The following is a 16,845-nucleotide window of genomic DNA, read 5'->3' as shown; positions in this document are numbered from 1 at the left end:
ACAGTTCTCTCGCGTTTCTTCCCGTTGTCTCTCCCGTACTGCCAGTATTAATTCAGAGCGGGTGGCGTTCTGTGTCTTAGCCGTGCATGCTGGAAAGGAATATAAGCCTCGCTACCTCTCCTCGTTCTTTTCTACTTTTTACCCCCTTTCACACCTCCTTTGCCTGTTTGCTGTGAGTTTTCTTCCGTTGTCGAGCTGCTTTTTCTTCTTTGCTCACTGAGACAACGTAGCTGTTGCCGAATAACCTTCTCCTGTCCTCCTAGTCATTGTCGGGCTACTAAATCCTGTCGTGAGTCATTGTTAGTTCATTGCATTTTGTATGGCTAACGGTAGTGATGTTACATGGCAGTGTGCATTGTTCTTATTTCGTTTCCTCTGTAGTGAGTTTATATGTCCTTAGTATGTGCTTGCGCTAACTCTATTGCCCTGGAAGCTATTCCTTGACACTTTGTTGCTCTGCGACGGCGCTTTGCGTCCCCTTTTTTGCGCTCGGCGCTCTTTACATTTGTTGTCCATGTTTCTGGTGAAAGCTCCATGTCGTTCACCCCGAGTTTTAAACGAAGCTGACGAACCCGGATGCTACGATGAGCAGTCTCCTATCCTGTTTCCGTTTTACTTCGACCCCTTGTATCATCCTGAATGTCACTCTGGTGTCTTAACACCCCAAACGGTTGCTTCCTGGCTTGAGCAGTGTTTTTCTTCTTAATTTGGATGGGAGTATGTTCAGGTTACGTTTTTCGATATGTCTTTTATTGTTGAAAATCACCTCTTAGATTTGTGAGTTGTGCTCGACCCTGCTTTTGTTGCGTCTGCTGAATTTCATCCGCGGCGGTGCCAAACACATTTTGAACAGTGCAATCCCGTTTGGATATACATGACCAGGGAGCAGTTAACAAACGGATTCGAGGGGCTGAATGTTGCTACGATTCGTTCCGGTATCTCTGTGCCACGAACTAAGAGGCGCTGTGAAGACGTGATAGCTGCCGTTGTTGACAAGTTTCTCAAATTGGTGTCAGAAGTTGTAAACACGAGAGACGAAGCTGTGATGGCTGCATACGATATGTGCAACGTGGGTGCTGGGACACGATGTCGAAGGTCAATAATGTTTCGGTTGTTTTAAGCCCAGCCCGGAGAAAAGTTGTTCCCTGGTATTGTGATACCCCAGTCCGGGAGTGGTCGTTTAGCTTCAACTGTTCTCGTCGTAAATCCTATGCTCGGATGCCTTGACCCCGAACTGGATAAGAAGATATTTACTTCTCGTGTTAGGTGTATTCCGCTTGCTCGTTTGAGATCGTGTATTCAGTTAATTCATTACTCTAGAAGAAGGTGCTTGTTGTCCGCACCTCGTGACGAACTGAGAGAGTTTCTTAGGTTGTCTATGCTGGCACGTTGGAACGAACTAATTGTTATGCTGCCTGAAATTGTAGGACTGATTTGAAATGCTACGTTGCGTCTGTTGATTATAAGTCATGGTTTTCCGTTTGTGATGTTATGGATTTTGAGTTTGGTCGTGATTTGTGCGCGTCTGTTTTGCCACCGATACGCGTTAGGAAAGTCGTATAACAACGACGTGACATCGTGTTACAGCTCGTGCAGAGGCTGCAGCACACATTAATGAACATTTTGCCACGGTTGAACACAATTGGCCACAACATGTTCTTCCTCACATTTCAACTGTCTTCGCATACTTCCTATGTGACTTGGTTGAAGAATTGTTTGAAAATGTAGTGGGGAATACCGGAGGGGGAAAAAAACTTGGATGCTGTCGCTCAATCTGTCCCAGCTTCTTTACCAATTTATCCAACCTAAGACTGATTTTCGCCCTCAAAAATCTGAAATCCGTTCCGGCCTCGTCCGAACATGGAAAGAATCGGGGACCGGTGCGAAGTCGCCGCTACTGGATGCTATCAACAACGCCCGTTCCAAATCGGTAGGCGGACCGGCAGCCATAGAGAACACATCAGCAATATGATGCAAACACTGATAAATATCGGACTTAACCAAAATGCACCGCCACCGAGTACCCTCAAACCGAGTCCTGTAATACACCAGGACTCGGAAACGACCTCGTTCTCGGCGGTTGGGGTATCTCTGACTTGTCTTTGGATAAAGCAATGGAGCGGGCTCGTGTTCTCGACTACGACCTCCAACACCATGTGGCCCCCCCCAACATGGCTCAGATCAAACCCCTCCCTTCCATCTACTACCCTGACTTCATCGCTGCAAACCAAGAAGCCCGCGCGGACAACCTCATCTCAGGCTCCGACAAGCAAGCCCATCTCGAGCATATTCGTGCCGATATTCGCAAGTTCAAGAAGGACAACGGCCTTCACCGCGTCGTCGTCTTCTGGACTGCCAACACCGAACGCTACAGCGACCTCATTCCCTGTGTCAACGACACTGCTGACAACATGAATGCAATCAAGATCTCTCACCCAGAAGTTTCCCCCTCTTCCGTCTTCGCTGTCGCTGTGATCCTTGAGGGCGAACCCTTCGTCAACGGTGCTCCCCAGAACACCTTCGTGCCAGGTATCATCGAGCTCGCTGAACGCGAAAAGTCCTTCATCGGTGGTGATAATCTCAAGTCGGCCAGACCAAGCTCAAGTCCGTCTTGGCCGAGTTCCTCGTCAATGCTGGTATCAAGCCGTTGTCCATCGCGTCGTACAACCATCTTGGTAACAACGATGGCCACGACCTCTCTGCGGAGAGGCAGTTCAGGAGCAAGGAGATCAGCAAGAGCAGCGTTGTGGATGATATGGTTAACGCAAACAGGTTGTTGTTCAAGGCTCCTCAGGCGGGCGTGGAGGGTAAGGGTGAGCACCCCGACCATGCTGTGGTTATCAAGTATGTCCCTGCTGTCGGCGACTCCAAGAGGGCCATCGACGAGTACTACTCTGAGATATTCTGCGGTGGTCGGTCGACTATCAATACCTTCAACGAATGCGAGGTATGCTACGTAGGGTTTTTCTCTTCTGTTCGCTTTCTAACAGCCTTTCGTAGAATTCCCTCCTTGCTACGCCTTTGATCCTCGACTTGGCTGTCCTCACGGAGCTCCTCACTCGCGTCAAGTACCGCAAGGCCGAGTCTGGCGAGTTCCAGCCTCTCTACAGCGTCCTCTCGTTGCTCTCGTACATGCTCAAGGCGCCGCTCGTCAAGCCTGGTAGGTTTTGTCCTCTCTATCGGTCTCTAAGCCAGCTAATCCGTTCCATGTAGGCACCGAAGTCGTCAACAGCCTCAACAGACAGCGCAACGCGCTCGATGCATTCCTCAAAGCCTGTATTGGTTTGGAGGGTAGCAGCGACTTGTTGTTAGAGACTAGGATTTGGTAGATCTAGAATCTTTACGCCGTAAGGGTTCAACATCCGTAGATTAGATTTTTGCTTTATGTGTCGAGCGTCCATTCAACTGTCGTCGACGAAGAAGGGTTGACTAAAATGGTCCCCCAGTTTTTGTGAATATATACGTCCTGATTTTGAATGAATGATATATCGATTGTTTTGCCTTTGTGATGGCCTTGTTTGTGTTTCCGCCCCATCGAAGTTATCGCATACCCCTACAATGTCGAGATCGATTTATTTCAGGTTCCGTTTGTCTTCGCGCCTTGTCCACAATGTGCTAGCCGTATACTTATGTCCGCAGGCAGCATGTCCCGGTTGCTCAAGCATTTCCTCAAGTTCGAGGAGGATAACCTGCGCCAAAGCAGAATACACCACTCCGGAGATAGCTATTATGTTCTGGCCTGCACACGACAAATACAGTCCCCCGGAGATTGTAAAATGTGGTCATGGCCTTGGTGACGCGTATCTCATTTCTGACTGTGATTAGTGTTGACCAGACCTTTGTGCATTTGTTTTCCCTTTCCATTAAATTTCCGACAGTCCTGGGATTCGCGAACCTACAAGCAAGGCCCGGGGTTTCGATGAGACGACACGATGATCTGTATGTGATCCTTCATTTATGCACCAGGCTTTCCTTTCATTTGCAGGGATGATGGATCTTCGAAGAAGCTCAATTGAATCAGGAACTTAATTCTCTCTGGCTCATAAATCATCACACACATAATTGCATACAACATACACGAATTACACTGTCGAAACTCTTCACGATTACAAGACTGCGAACTTCATTAGCATGCAGAGTCTGCATTTAGGTAGCCTCAAAACTTACTACTTCGCAATCACGCACTCTCAGAACAGAAAATAGACGAGAGCTGGTCGTTGTATCCAGCGAACCAGTTCAAGCTAGCGTCGCCACTGCTGAACAGAAGATCGAAGCAATCATCGTCGGCATAATAGTAGCATACACCACAACTGCCGGTGTTCGTCTGGTTGTAACTGCACAAGAGTCTAATGAGAAACAAAGAACATCCACTCTCAGAGGAAAACACTTACGAGCTCACGGCATTGTCTGTGAATCCGGTCCAACCATCACTGGCAGTAGTGTTCAGGCATTTGCCAGTCGGGACATCGTACTTCCAATCACAGTTAACATAGTACGCATCATCGCAGAGACGGATATCAACTGCCGAAATGATGGGCGTTATAACAGCGAGAGAGAGAGCAGCGAACTTGGAAGTGAGTTTGACCATTGGATAGCTGAGCTTAATGCTGGAGCGATGGGAGATGTGAAGTGCTAGGTTGCCTTTATATAAGAGACTCAACATTCGAGGAACACGATGGGGCTGACCAGTTGACCAAGAAGAATCCTGAAGAATGGCTCGTTTCACATGGCTACAGTCAGACGCCATCAATAGCACTGACAGGACTAATGTACGGTATTTACTTGATTCCATAGGTGCCTCCCATTCTATGAAGTTGGTGTCTTGTGAGTCGTCGTTAGCGCTGTATGTTGTAGTATTTTCCGGAGATATAACTTACCTTTCGTGTTCTCACTTCATTAGATTCCATCTGAACCTTGCCGCCCGAGTCCGACACAAGTCTTCTCTTTGCCACTACCATGCATGGTACTCACCACTCGTAGCGACATAATCCGCCCTACATCACCACCTCAGAAGACATCTTATGCCACTCCTCGTAAAGAGTCGCCGACCCGGAGGAAGCCAATACCTATAAGTAATGTCAAGCATATTCTGCATCCATGGAATAGAATGTAATTTCAGTTTGTCTTAGAGCTTACAGAAAATTTGTGGATATGTGTGGACATACAAGTCTCTTCCGCTCCTTATTTACAATATGTACACAGTGCTTGTTCATGTTCATGTAGCCTCTCCAGCTACTGATACGAAGCTATGGTAAACTATTTGTGTTTCTAGTACTTATGAAACTTCGACTCTCACTGCGAACACAATAATGAAGCAAGAAATATGAGCCTCGATCGCTGTGACTGAAATGAATAGCTCCGATTTTAAACCTATCTCAATATGTCTCGACTCTTTTCTTCTGCTACAGCTAAACATATCCTAGGTACCCGCTCTCATTCATTATTTCATCCTAATAATAATACGGATAACTGATGCAGTGGTATGTACACTCTCCTACTACCGCAAGCTTGGTAGCTCATTAACCAAACATCATCTGACACTTCAGTTCTTCTGGTGCGGCAAGCAGTATGGTATATTTTTGTGTAGTTGACTCCGATGTCATCGCAAATTCGCAAATTCCAATGCTTCTTCACTGGGGCTGGATTCCATAGATTAATAGCATGGACAGCTGACATCATTAGAATCGCAAATATGGATTCTAATGGGAGTGAGAATGCGAAATGTAAATTATGTGTGTGATGTATGAGCGAGAGAGAATTAAGTCGATGATCCCTGCAAGCGAAAAGGAAGCCTAGTACATGAATGAAGGATGACGTACAGATCTCCACGTTGTCTCATCGACACCCCTACAGCAGAACAGGTCTTGCTCATCAGGGTCTTCCAGCCATCCTTGTAGGTTCGCGAATCCCAGGACTATCGGAGATTCGGAAATTTAAATGGAAAGGGATATATCTACAAATTTTGGTTTTAATGCGGCTTCTCTTGATATCAGGAGTGATCACAAGGTAATTGTGCATCACGCTCTTCACGCAGGTTTACTAATCTCTGATCAACAGCATGTTTTCGCTGCTTAATCTTATTTCAGCATGTTATCCTCCAATTGATTCATCTGTTGGAGTTTCAAGTGTCATGCATCACAGCACAGTTGACATCGGGATCATCGGTTGTCAGGGTTAGTCAGGCAAGAACTCGTTTATTACATCCTGTTGCTTCTATTAGTGTACACGGTGAGTAGATAAATAGGTAGTTGAATGAAGACAACCCTCGCCTGTTTGCGAGGGTTCCCTGCTATATCCGGATGAGCAGCTGGAGAATTACCGCTTATCTCAACATCATCTTCGAAGGATATAACCTAGATCTCTAGTATCTCACATGGCCTGATTATCTGGTTTTCCTCGTGATAGATTTCGTACTGCCAAAATGTTGGTTCATTTCTTACCATTTGGCATTGATAATGGCTGGTAGGATAATTGTCAGTCTACATTAACTCCTTGCTGCCCATGTGTGTCCTTCCCCCTGCAGCCTGATTTTGCTTCAAGCTGACCGCATCTAGGTTAAATTCGTGAAGGATGCAAGAGGCAGCGACAGGCCACCAAGAATCTGATGCTCCCAAGGTCTTCAGGCTTCCGTTTCAGGGCTCCAAAAATGATAGCGTCAGTTGTAGTGATCCCGAAATTCACCTCACAGAAATTCAAGGTGTTCAGTCATTAGATAAACTGAATCGTTCAAAGGGCGCAATCGATTTCGAGGTTCAAAGCCCGTTATTGATATTCTGAAAATGGCCTGATGCTGGAGACTATTTTGAAGGGAACCAGCTTGATTTTGGGAGATAAATCGTATGAATTATTCACTAGTGGCATGGGCGCATCTGGTAAGGCTAGAAGAAATGTAGAAGAACTTTCGTAAACAGTGTCCTTGTGGCTAAAGAATGAATATATAGATTCTTGGTATTTTCATCTATGTTCATTCCTGAGATGCATCGTTTCAAGTGAGTATCATCATACCGATTCTGGAGAAGAAAACCAAGAGAGGCATTCAGGGTTTTGTGATTTATCAATGGTCATTGACATAACTTTGCCATTCTTTTCAAGTTTAACTGAACCTCGAAACACGCCAGTGAGAAGTGAACAACCTTTGCAAATATATCAGTCAGTCAATGAAGTAAATGTGGAACTCACCGAGAGTAGCCCATGTTGAGATAAGCGGTAATTCTCCAGCCACTCACCCGGAGATAGCAGGGAACCCTCGCAAACAGATGAGGGTTGTCTTCATTCGACTACCTATTTATCTACTCACTGTGTACACTAATAGAAGCAAAAAGATGTAATAAATGAGTTCTTGCCTGACTAACCCTGACAACCGATGATTCCGATGTCAACTGCGCTGTGATGTGCGACACTTGAAACTCCAACAGCCCAAACTATGCCAGCATGACAATATGCAGGTCACTCAATGTGACATCTTTTCATAACATTTCCGAAGAGTCACAGTTCCTCCAGAGTTTATGTTGTATTGTCGAGGTCACATGCATCACTGTCTCTCCTTGAGAGAGCAGGCCAGACAGTGCATAAGAACAGACTGATATTGAGCTACACAACCATGAAGATATGCCATGGCACAGTTAGGGCTTCGCACCGTCACTGTATAATATGGTTGTACGGGTACCGTAACTGTACCGTCGAGGGCTTGAGAAGCACCCATATTGATGGCCATTGACATCTGTGTGTATGGTATGTAGCCCTGAATCGCTGGGGAGTAAAATTTAGCTATCCCTCAGGGCTCAGAAGCTAAGTACGAAGTAATACCTTTCATTACCATTTATTTCCAGGCCATTGCAGACTAATTTAGAGGTGTTCTTGCATACTTGGGACTGATGACACAACTGTACACCTGTTAGGGGTATTTCTTTATAGTGAGAACCGGTTCTCCAACGAGGGTGATGATGTTGAGGTGTATCAGAAAACAAGCTAGGTATGTTTTAATGACTACATGGTATAGTCTTATGCTAGTCTGACCTACCAAGCCCAGCTCCTTACATATGGCCATACACACAGCCATGATGGATGTACTCATACAGCCAGTACACCGTCAACAGATTGGAGCTGACAGCTGTATACCATATATGGTACAGTGCGAAGCCACAGGCACAGTAACCTAGCTGAGTTCAGACTTCAAGGACATCCCTCCTCGATTGAAGGAAGAGAAGCGATATAGAGCCATACAAACTCCCATGCCAGAGCCCACATAGAGTTTCTGCTGGGTGAATGTGAAAAGAGCCATAGGCTCGAAATTAGTACACTCCACGTCAGTGAATATGATGTGTTCAACATCTGGATGATATCTCTCCTGAAGCAGTAGAGGGTCGACATGAGAGCACATTATGGGAAATCCAGCGAGTCTCACACAAGAATCTACCCAAAGATTGGGATCCTTATGGGTTGAACCACTGGTTTGTCTCCTTTGTGCCAAAGATCTGCAAGGCCAGTCATCGTGATCACAATGCTATTGGTGCTGAGCAAACTGATAAGAAATCCGTAGATGTGCCATCCGATGGCGGTGATGGTGGTGGATGAAAAGGGAACTGACCAGAACAGTGATGCCATCACATCATCTTCGAGCTCGACATCTGTCATATCAACAGCCCATACCACAATATTATTTCTCCTCATTGCCACACTGCTTACCAGCTAAAATTGACTGGGTCATAACTCAAAAAAAGGATGATAGTGAAGGACCGTATGCCTACCTACCCCTTTCTCTCTGCTTTTTGTACGTGTCCTGTATCTTTTTTGGCTCACAGTGAATCATCCAGGAAATTCTTAGTTGTGAAATGAGGATGAACTATTGAAGGAAGCTCTCTTACACATTGACATCACAGTCGTATCATGCAGCGACACTGAAATATGTTTTCAAGTAAAATTGTGGAGGTATGTTGCCGCTGCCCCCTCCACTTCTGCAACTCCGGACTGCAATACCTAGCACTCAAGGCATGGTTTAACTCGCAATGGAGACTAAGTAAGGTGACAACTGGAAACTTGTATTCCTAATGTCTGGTGCTTCATGTTCCATCTTTTCTTGATATGAGGCTCGACGGGGGACCCCTTTTGACAGAAACAGATGTGCATATTGATCCATTTGACGCTACCTCAGCAAAGTCCTTTATACGTCATTGGGATAGTCTCTCCGAATCGCCAAGTTCAAGAGGGGGCATTATATTGATGCAGAGGCATCGTGTTTTCACATATGACTTGCAATATATTCTGAATTATTGAAAGTATACTGATCAGGGCTACAAGCGCTTCCACAACCAGGCAGCACACGTTCTACCAATCATAATCATTAATGAGCATTTCTGCTCATACTACTTGGCAAGCATTTCTTGAAGTGGGACCAAATCTAAGGAGAATCTAGTTGAGTGAGAGAAAGTAGATTAAGTACGTGCCCTAGAATGCTGTTGTGATGCGGTTTGTTTACTTTGCTTTCAACCAGCTTTGACCAACGGCATGCTAATTCAGCTGAACCTTTTTTCCACTAGCCTAAAAATCTACAGTTGTGACTGGGACTCGAACAACATGACTTCCAGTTATGATAGTCCTCGTGTATGCTTTATTCTTCGGTTCAACAAAGTCTGGATTACATCAACTTGGGACGGACTCTCTAGGTCATCCATATTCAAGCATCAGCCTACCAAGTCGGGTTAACTGGTTCAAGCTGGTGTCGCCACTACTGAACAATGACTCGACTGCCAGTGGCATGAGTATACAGCTTTCATGCTGAAAAGATTGAATTCATGCATGTGGGTGTGTTTTCAGTACTTTTGACAACCAGTATGTTTTGCCAACTCCATCGGAATGAACATATCAGCTGGAACCTACTCTCAACTGCCAGTTTGTGATACTTTGGGTCTCTACTGCAGGCAGTTCCCAGTTTGTCCCCTCTTAGATTGTTCTCAATCTCTTCATCGGCTTTGTTCTTGGCACTTAGCTCACTCCGGTATGGAATGAGTGCCTTTGATCCCTGTTCCCATCGAGAGTGGAACAGTACTTTCTTGAGAAATTATCGATGTATCATCCAAGGATTTTCCACCAGATTTCACTGATAAGCATTTACACTGTTCAAGACCGCTCATGCCATGTCAGCACCAGTGATTGTTGGGATTTTGCCAGAAAGTTCTAGAAGGAGCAATCCAGCATTATGCTGAGAGTTGCTGAGTAAGCACAAGACTAGTAGAAAGTTGTAGTACATTCTAGATTACATTGCGAAGTAGTATAAATACAGGCTCTGTAGGAGCCTAGGAATAACAAGTTCATATCAACTGGCCTTACCAGCCAGGAGTCTACCCTGCACAACATCGAGGATTCCAACAGTGATGATCTTAGCTTCTGATCTCTTCTTTGTAGCAAAACCAAGAGGGATGAAAACTCATCTTGATAGCCTTGATAACATATTCCCTTGGCTGTCTTCAACTGTTAAAATTCCAATGCTCTCTAAGCCCCTTCTACATGTGGATTTTTTTAAATTTTTATTTAAACTATTTTGTAGTGTATTTACTACTATCCTACACATGAGCATATGGTCGGATATCACTTCCTTTGTAATACTACTCATGCTTTGAGTGTTATGATGTCATCAATTTGAACCTGCTCAACTAGCATGCGACTATGGCACAGAATTATCCCTTGCCCTCGATAATTTTGGTGTGACTCAGACACTGCCACCTTTTCCCATTTGGGAAATCCTAGCCTCTGCTGAAAGTGGCCACAATCTGTCTGTCACTGTTGTTTCTTCACCTATCCCTTCTCATGACCTAGTCCCACTTCCCACCAGACTCCATCAATCCCAGTCCTTCTCCAGTCTCTCTTTCCCAGACCTGCCTTATGTTAAGCACTAACTCTAATCTGAACCAAAGCTGATCTCTATCCTGTCACTCGCATTCGGTGATTCAGTGTTAGAGAGGCATTGGTAGATTGGGAGAAGTTAGGTGTCACTTATAGCAAAAGCAAGGAGCTTGTAAGAGTTAGGAGTATATAACCTTAGCCGAAGCTGGGGTCTAAGGCCACAGCGTAGGCTAGCTTAAATACATGTTAGACTCATACTAAGAATAGTATCTACAAGGGTGCATGCAGCGAGAAGTGCGCCCTTCAATGAATGAGAGGTGAGGACACTAAAAGAAGTGCACTCCCAACGAATGAGAGTTAAGAGCGCATGTCACCTGTATCTGCACAGGACTCCATCTGAATAGGCTGCATCCCGTAGACCACCCTTGACTAGCAGTCGACTCCTGTCCAACTACTAAGAAGCATGATGCCATCAAGAGAAGCGTGATGGTGCATGCAGGTCGTCGGTCATCTGGGATGCAGCAGTTGTGAACTGGGGTGATGGCAACTGGGTAAATGGGTAAGGAGTGTGCCAGTGGAATATCATGGGTCTGAGAGATAAGATAGGTAGGTTCAGGGTTCCGAGGGATAAGGATAAGATAAGATAAGGAAAAATAGGGGTAAAGTCATAATACCTTACTTGGCCAAGATCACCAACACAGTGTGATCAATTGATGTGGGGGCGATGTGCCGGGCCAGGGTGTGCTTGGATCACCACTCCATTTTGTTGCACCTGGGTCCCAACCAGGTGGCAGCCTTGTGGCATGCAACTCTGTTTCCCTGCACATGGGAAATTCCAAAATTTAGGATGATCTGATTTGGAACTTAATCATGTGATGCCACCCTAGGTGTATTATCCATATAAAGTATTCCCAACAGCATTGGGATTATATAATTAGGTTTCAGAACTAAAATAAGATGATTCTAAATTTTTGATTCCTGGTGTGTAGGCTCATTTACCAGCTGGCATTTTGCCCATGTGGCTGTCCTATGACTTTTGGGCGAAAGCGGCTGGGCAAATCTGCAACATTTTAGAGGGTCACGCTGATGAGCCTAAACTTCCATGGCAACGGCAAAAACCAAAACTCTAGAGGAGTTCATGGCAAATGGTGCGTAGCGGCAATAAAGGCTTTGTTGTTTTGCGAGTGTTTTGGTGCACCTCCATGCGATGAATTCCTCAAGAACGCAAGTATACACTGCGACTTTTCAGTCAGCGAAGTAGTACCCTTAACGATTGAGTACTAGAAAACGTTGGCTGTAAGCCGGAAGGGGTCTCGATAGACGAGAAGGAACGGAATCCGGTATAACTGGGAATACCAGCAAACTGTGAACGAAGTGACAGCAATTTAACTAGTAAAAGCTGTGGGCGATGTTGACGGAATTAGAGAAAATGCCATCAAAGAGAAATACCGTTGGCAAGATAACAAATACCGTGACGGCAAGAGATGAAGACTGTAGTCGAGAAACGAGAAACTGGCAGTAAAATGAAGATAAGACTGGCTGGCGATGATATGAGGGGGAACTAGTGACGGCAAAACAATGGCTGGGACTGGGCTGGACTGAAACTGAAACTATACTGAGGTTAACGATGGCAAAACGAAACTGATACTAATCCTGAGTCTACACGGAGACTATCCTATACTGAAACTGATGGCAAGATACCAAATACCATGACTGATGATCCTATACTGAAGCTGTCGACCGAAATTCCATGACAGATGCTGCTGGCGGCAATAACGATCCTAATCTGAGTCCACACGGGGACGTAACGATCCTGAACTGAACTGGGTAAAACGATGGCAACGTAGAAGGTGAAAACTGATGAAAACGATCCTGGCTGGTGAAAGTGAAGCGATGCTGGTGGATTAAAAGATAAAAGTGAGTTGTGGACACCAAATTCCATGTATTGGCACAATATGAGCATACACCAATACCGTTAGAAGAAAAGCCGTGACAGAGAGTATAACTTGGAGTGACTATGTTGTTATTGTCTAGCTCCTAGCGAGTACAAGCGATAACGGTGGTCGATAACGTGGATGATGGCTAGTGTCCAGTAACTTCCATCTAGCAACTCCTACTATACTAGCTTTTATACTACAAGTCCGGAATAAAATTAGAATACTTGAAACGAGTCCTTAGTAAGTCCTTAGTACATCGATTGGTAAGAAATGATACAAAACGTGTGCTCCCAGAGTTCTAAAGTAACAGCACCCACACGGTTTTACCGTGTATAGACTTAGTGATCAGAAAGAATTCCCCTGACATATGGACTCTTGGGCTGCTGTGTTGCTGCGGCAAAGTACACTGAAGGTAGTACACTGAAGTAGATGCGTGCGGCATTATCTTGGCATTGTAACAGCCTTAGTAAAGTGAGTGGAAAGGTCACGGTATTAGGTCTTTGCCGTGGAGTTGGTACTTTGACTGCGGCATTCTTCTAAATGACGCTTGATGCTGAGGTCATCGATGGCTGTGCTGGGCGATCAATGATGGTCCTAAATCCATGAGATCTGCAATCAGGTGCCTGGCAGCATTAATGAAGTGGCGCATATTGATACGGAATACGAGCTGGGAAGGATAGTTGGCAGTAAGAGTGGGTATTGCCGTGATTGCAATCGTTGACTTTAGTGAAAGTCCGCTAAGTGGACAAGGCATTTATTATAATGCTAAAATCCGTGAATTCTGAGCGTACAGAGCCTTGAGGCTCATCAACGCTTCATGTGACTTGGGACTTAGAAAAATTTCACATCTTCACTGCCAGTTTAATGGTTGTCCACTCCCTTCCTTCGCAATGCACTGTAGATACATGCATTTTATACTTTGTTTACCACTGAGCCACCTACACAGCTTATTTTTGTGGCCTTGCCTGGAAAACATTATTTGTGCTCCCATGATGTCATCCTTTTGTCATCATTCTCTTGTCATTCTCTCATGCGGTGATGAGCCTAAACTTCTGTGGCAATGGCAAAAACCAAAACTCTAGAGGAGTTCACGGCAAATGGTGTGTAGTGGCAATAAAGACTTTGTTGTTGTGCGAGTGTTTTGATGCACCTCCATGCGATGAATTCCTCAAGAACGCAAGTATACACTGCGACTTTTCAGTCAACAAAGTAGTACCCTTAATGATTGAGTACTAGAAAATGTTGGCTGTAAGCTGGGAAGGGTCTCAATAGATGAGAAGGAATGGAATCCAGTATAACTGGGAATACCGGCAAACTGTGAATGAAGTGACGGCAATTTAACTAGTAAAAGCTGTGGGTGATGTTGACGGATTTAGAGAAAATGCCATCAAAGAGAAATACCATTGGCAAGATAACAAATACCATGATGGCAAGAGACAAAGACTGTAGTCGAGAAATGAGAAACTGGCAGTAAAACGAAGATAAGATGAACTGGCGATGATATGAGGGGAACTAGTGGCAGCAAACAATGAATGGAACTGAGCGATGATGAAACTAAAACTGGACTGAGGTTAACTGCAGTAAAATGAAACTGATACTGATCCTGAGTCTACACGGAGACTATCCTATACTGAAACTGATGGCAAGATACCAAATACCATGACTGATGATCCTATACTGAAGCTGTTGACCAAAATTCCATGACAGATGCTACTGGCAGCAATAATGATCCTAATCTGAGTCCACACGGGGATGTAATGATCCTGAACTGAGCTGGGTAAAACAATGGCGACGTAGAAGGTGAAAACTGATGAAAACGATCCTGGCTGGTGAAAGTGAAATGATGCTGGCAGATTAAAAGATAAAAGCGAGTTGTGGACACCAAATTCCATGTATTGGTGCAATATGAGTGTACACCAATACCGTTAGAAGAAAAGCTGTGACAGAGAGTATAACTTGGAGTGACTATGTTGTTATTGTCTATCTCCTAGCAAGTACAAGCGATAACGGTGGTTGATAACATGGATGATAGCTAGTTTCCAGTAACTTGTGTCTAGCAACCCTTACTACACTAGCTTTTATACTACAAGTCCAGAATAAATTTAGAATACTTGAAGCGAGTCCTTAGTAAGTCCATAGTACATAGATTGGTAAGAAATGATACCAAACACATGTTCCCAAGGTTCTAAAGTAACAGCACCCACACGGTTTTACTGTGTACTGTGGTTCGAAAGTAACAGCACCCATATGGCTTTTACTGCATATAGAGGAAGTGATTAGCAAGAATGCCACCAATCTCCGGAATTTTGAGCTGCTGTGTTGCTGCGGCAAAGTACATTGAAGCAAGTGTACTGAAGTAGATGCTTGCGGCAATCTCTTGGCAGTATAATAGCCTTAGTATAGACTGAGGAAAGGTCACGGCATTAGAGCTAATGCCATGGAATTGCTATCTGAGCTGCGGAATTGTGGCTGTGCTGCGGAATTGCGGCTGTGCTAGGCAATCAGATGGGATTCTAAATCCATGAGATCAACAATCAGGTGCCTGGCAGAATTAATGAAAGAAGACTGGTGGAATTAGTGAAAGGGGCATGTAATTGATGTGGGGTACAAGTGGGGAAGGATAATTGGCAGCATTAAGCAATATTGCCAGGATTGAAATAGTAGGTTTGTGTGGTGGCTGGGGAATTAAATATCTGGTAAAATCCGCAAATTCTGAGCATACAGAGCCTGGAGGCTCATCAGCGCTATTGACCAGCAGTGGACCCATGATCATGGTATTATCATGCATAAAGTGGCTCACCCCACCCCAGTCTACAATGTGGATGGTACTCGTAACAAAGGCGGCAACATCACCGAGTTCGCTGAGGTCCGACTTAAGATCAGGGACCACAGCAAACACATCAAATTAGCAGTTGTTGACCTAGGAACAACACCCATCTTCCTAGGACACGACTGGCTACAAAGGCACAACCCACTCATCGACTGGAATACAGGTTCGGTAACCTTAGCATGCTGTGACTGCTGCAAGGTACCGTTCCGACTCCCAGACAAAGACCTGGAACAGCAGTGGGGAACCAAAGTCAAGGATGGGGACACTATCCTCATCATAGACTTTGAAGAAGCCTTTCACATATGAGTGGTGGGGCATAAAGCCAATGACTTAGCGGCCAAGGCCAACAAGGGAAAGAAAATAAAATCATTCAAGGAAATCATCCCCAAACATTATCAAGACTTCATCATTTTCACTAAGGAAAACTTTGATGAACTTCCCCCTCACAAGCCTTGGGACCATGCCATTGAACTTATTCCCAATGCCAATGCCAGTTTGGACTGCAAGATATACCCTTTAAACCCCAAGGAACAAGAGGAATTGGACAAATTCCTTGATGAAAACCTGGCTACTGGCTGAATTCGACCCTCCAAATCCCCTATGGCATCCCCCTTTTTCTTTGTCAAGAAAAAGGATGGAAAGCTGTGGCCAGTACAAGATTACCGCAAACTTAATGAAATAACCATCAAAAACCGCTATCCCTTACTGCTTATCTCTGACCTAATGGATAAGCTTAAGGACGCGAGGTATTTCACCAAGTTAGATGTCTGTTGGGGATACAACAATGTCCAGATCAAGAAGGGCAATGAATTCAAGGCCGCATTTCGCACTAACTGAGGACTCTACGAGCCCATGGTTATGTTCTTTGGATTAACCAATTCACCTGCCATGTTCCAGTGGATGATGAATGACATCTTTAAAGATCTCATTGCTCAGGGAAAGGTCACCATTTATTTGGATGACATCCTCATCTTCACAAAGGACAAGGCGGAACACCAAAGAATTGTATGGGAAGTCCTGAGGATTCTGTGCAAGAACAGATTGTTCTTGAAGGCAGAAAAATGTGAATTTGAGGTACTCAAAACCGAGTACCTCAGGGTCATTATCAGCAAAGGATCCATTAAAATGGATCCAATAAAAATCGCTGGTATCATGGACTGGCCAGCACCCTCCAAGAAACAGGAGCTACAATCATTCCTGGGATTCACCAATTTCTATCAATGGTTCATCTGGCACTAT

At 44.8% G+C, this 16,845-nt stretch overlaps 3 protein-coding genes across 3 annotated transcripts; 2 read left to right on the top strand and 1 right to left on the bottom strand.

The window, feature by feature from the left end:
• Positions 1–28: 28 nt before the first annotated feature.
• On the top strand, positions 29–701 carry EV420DRAFT_885421 (uncharacterized protein). Its single transcript, XM_060483869.1, has 4 exons — positions 29–172; positions 231–289; positions 350–380; positions 434–701. The coding sequence occupies exons 1-4, from the start codon at positions 87–89 to the stop codon at positions 525–527; spliced, it is 270 nt and encodes an 89-aa protein (XP_060326022.1). The 5' UTR covers positions 29–86; the 3' UTR covers positions 528–701.
• Positions 702–1,991: 1,290 nt separating this feature from the next.
• On the top strand, positions 1,992–3,329 carry EV420DRAFT_1767650 (uncharacterized protein; the record flags this gene model as incomplete). Its single annotated transcript, XM_060480927.1, has 4 exons — positions 1,992–2,529; positions 2,586–2,947; positions 3,001–3,160; positions 3,214–3,329. Exons 1-4 carry the CDS (start codon positions 2,115–2,117, stop codon positions 3,327–3,329), a joined length of 1,053 nt encoding a protein of 350 aa, XP_060326021.1. The 5' UTR covers positions 1,992–2,114.
• Positions 3,330–4,167: 838 nt separating this feature from the next.
• On the bottom strand, positions 4,168–4,773 carry EV420DRAFT_1569297 (uncharacterized protein). The gene is made up of 3 exons (XM_060474218.1): positions 4,755–4,773; positions 4,392–4,730; positions 4,168–4,334 (listed from the first exon to the last, which is right to left on the bottom strand). The coding sequence occupies exons 2-3, from the start codon at positions 4,586–4,588 to the stop codon at positions 4,178–4,180; spliced, it is 354 nt and encodes a 117-aa protein (XP_060326020.1). The 5' UTR covers positions 4,589–4,730; positions 4,755–4,773; the 3' UTR covers positions 4,168–4,177.
• Between the last annotated feature and the right edge of the window lie 12,072 nt (positions 4,774–16,845).

The sequence above is a fragment of the Desarmillaria tabescens genome (assembly GCF_030435595.1).
Source record: "Desarmillaria tabescens strain CCBAS 213 chromosome Unknown EV420scaffold_45, whole genome shotgun sequence".
Lineage (NCBI taxonomy): Eukaryota > Fungi > Basidiomycota > Agaricomycetes > Agaricales > Physalacriaceae > Desarmillaria > Desarmillaria tabescens.
The sequence above is the reverse complement of the archived record's forward strand: the minus strand, read 5'-3'. Positions and strand labels throughout refer to the sequence as shown.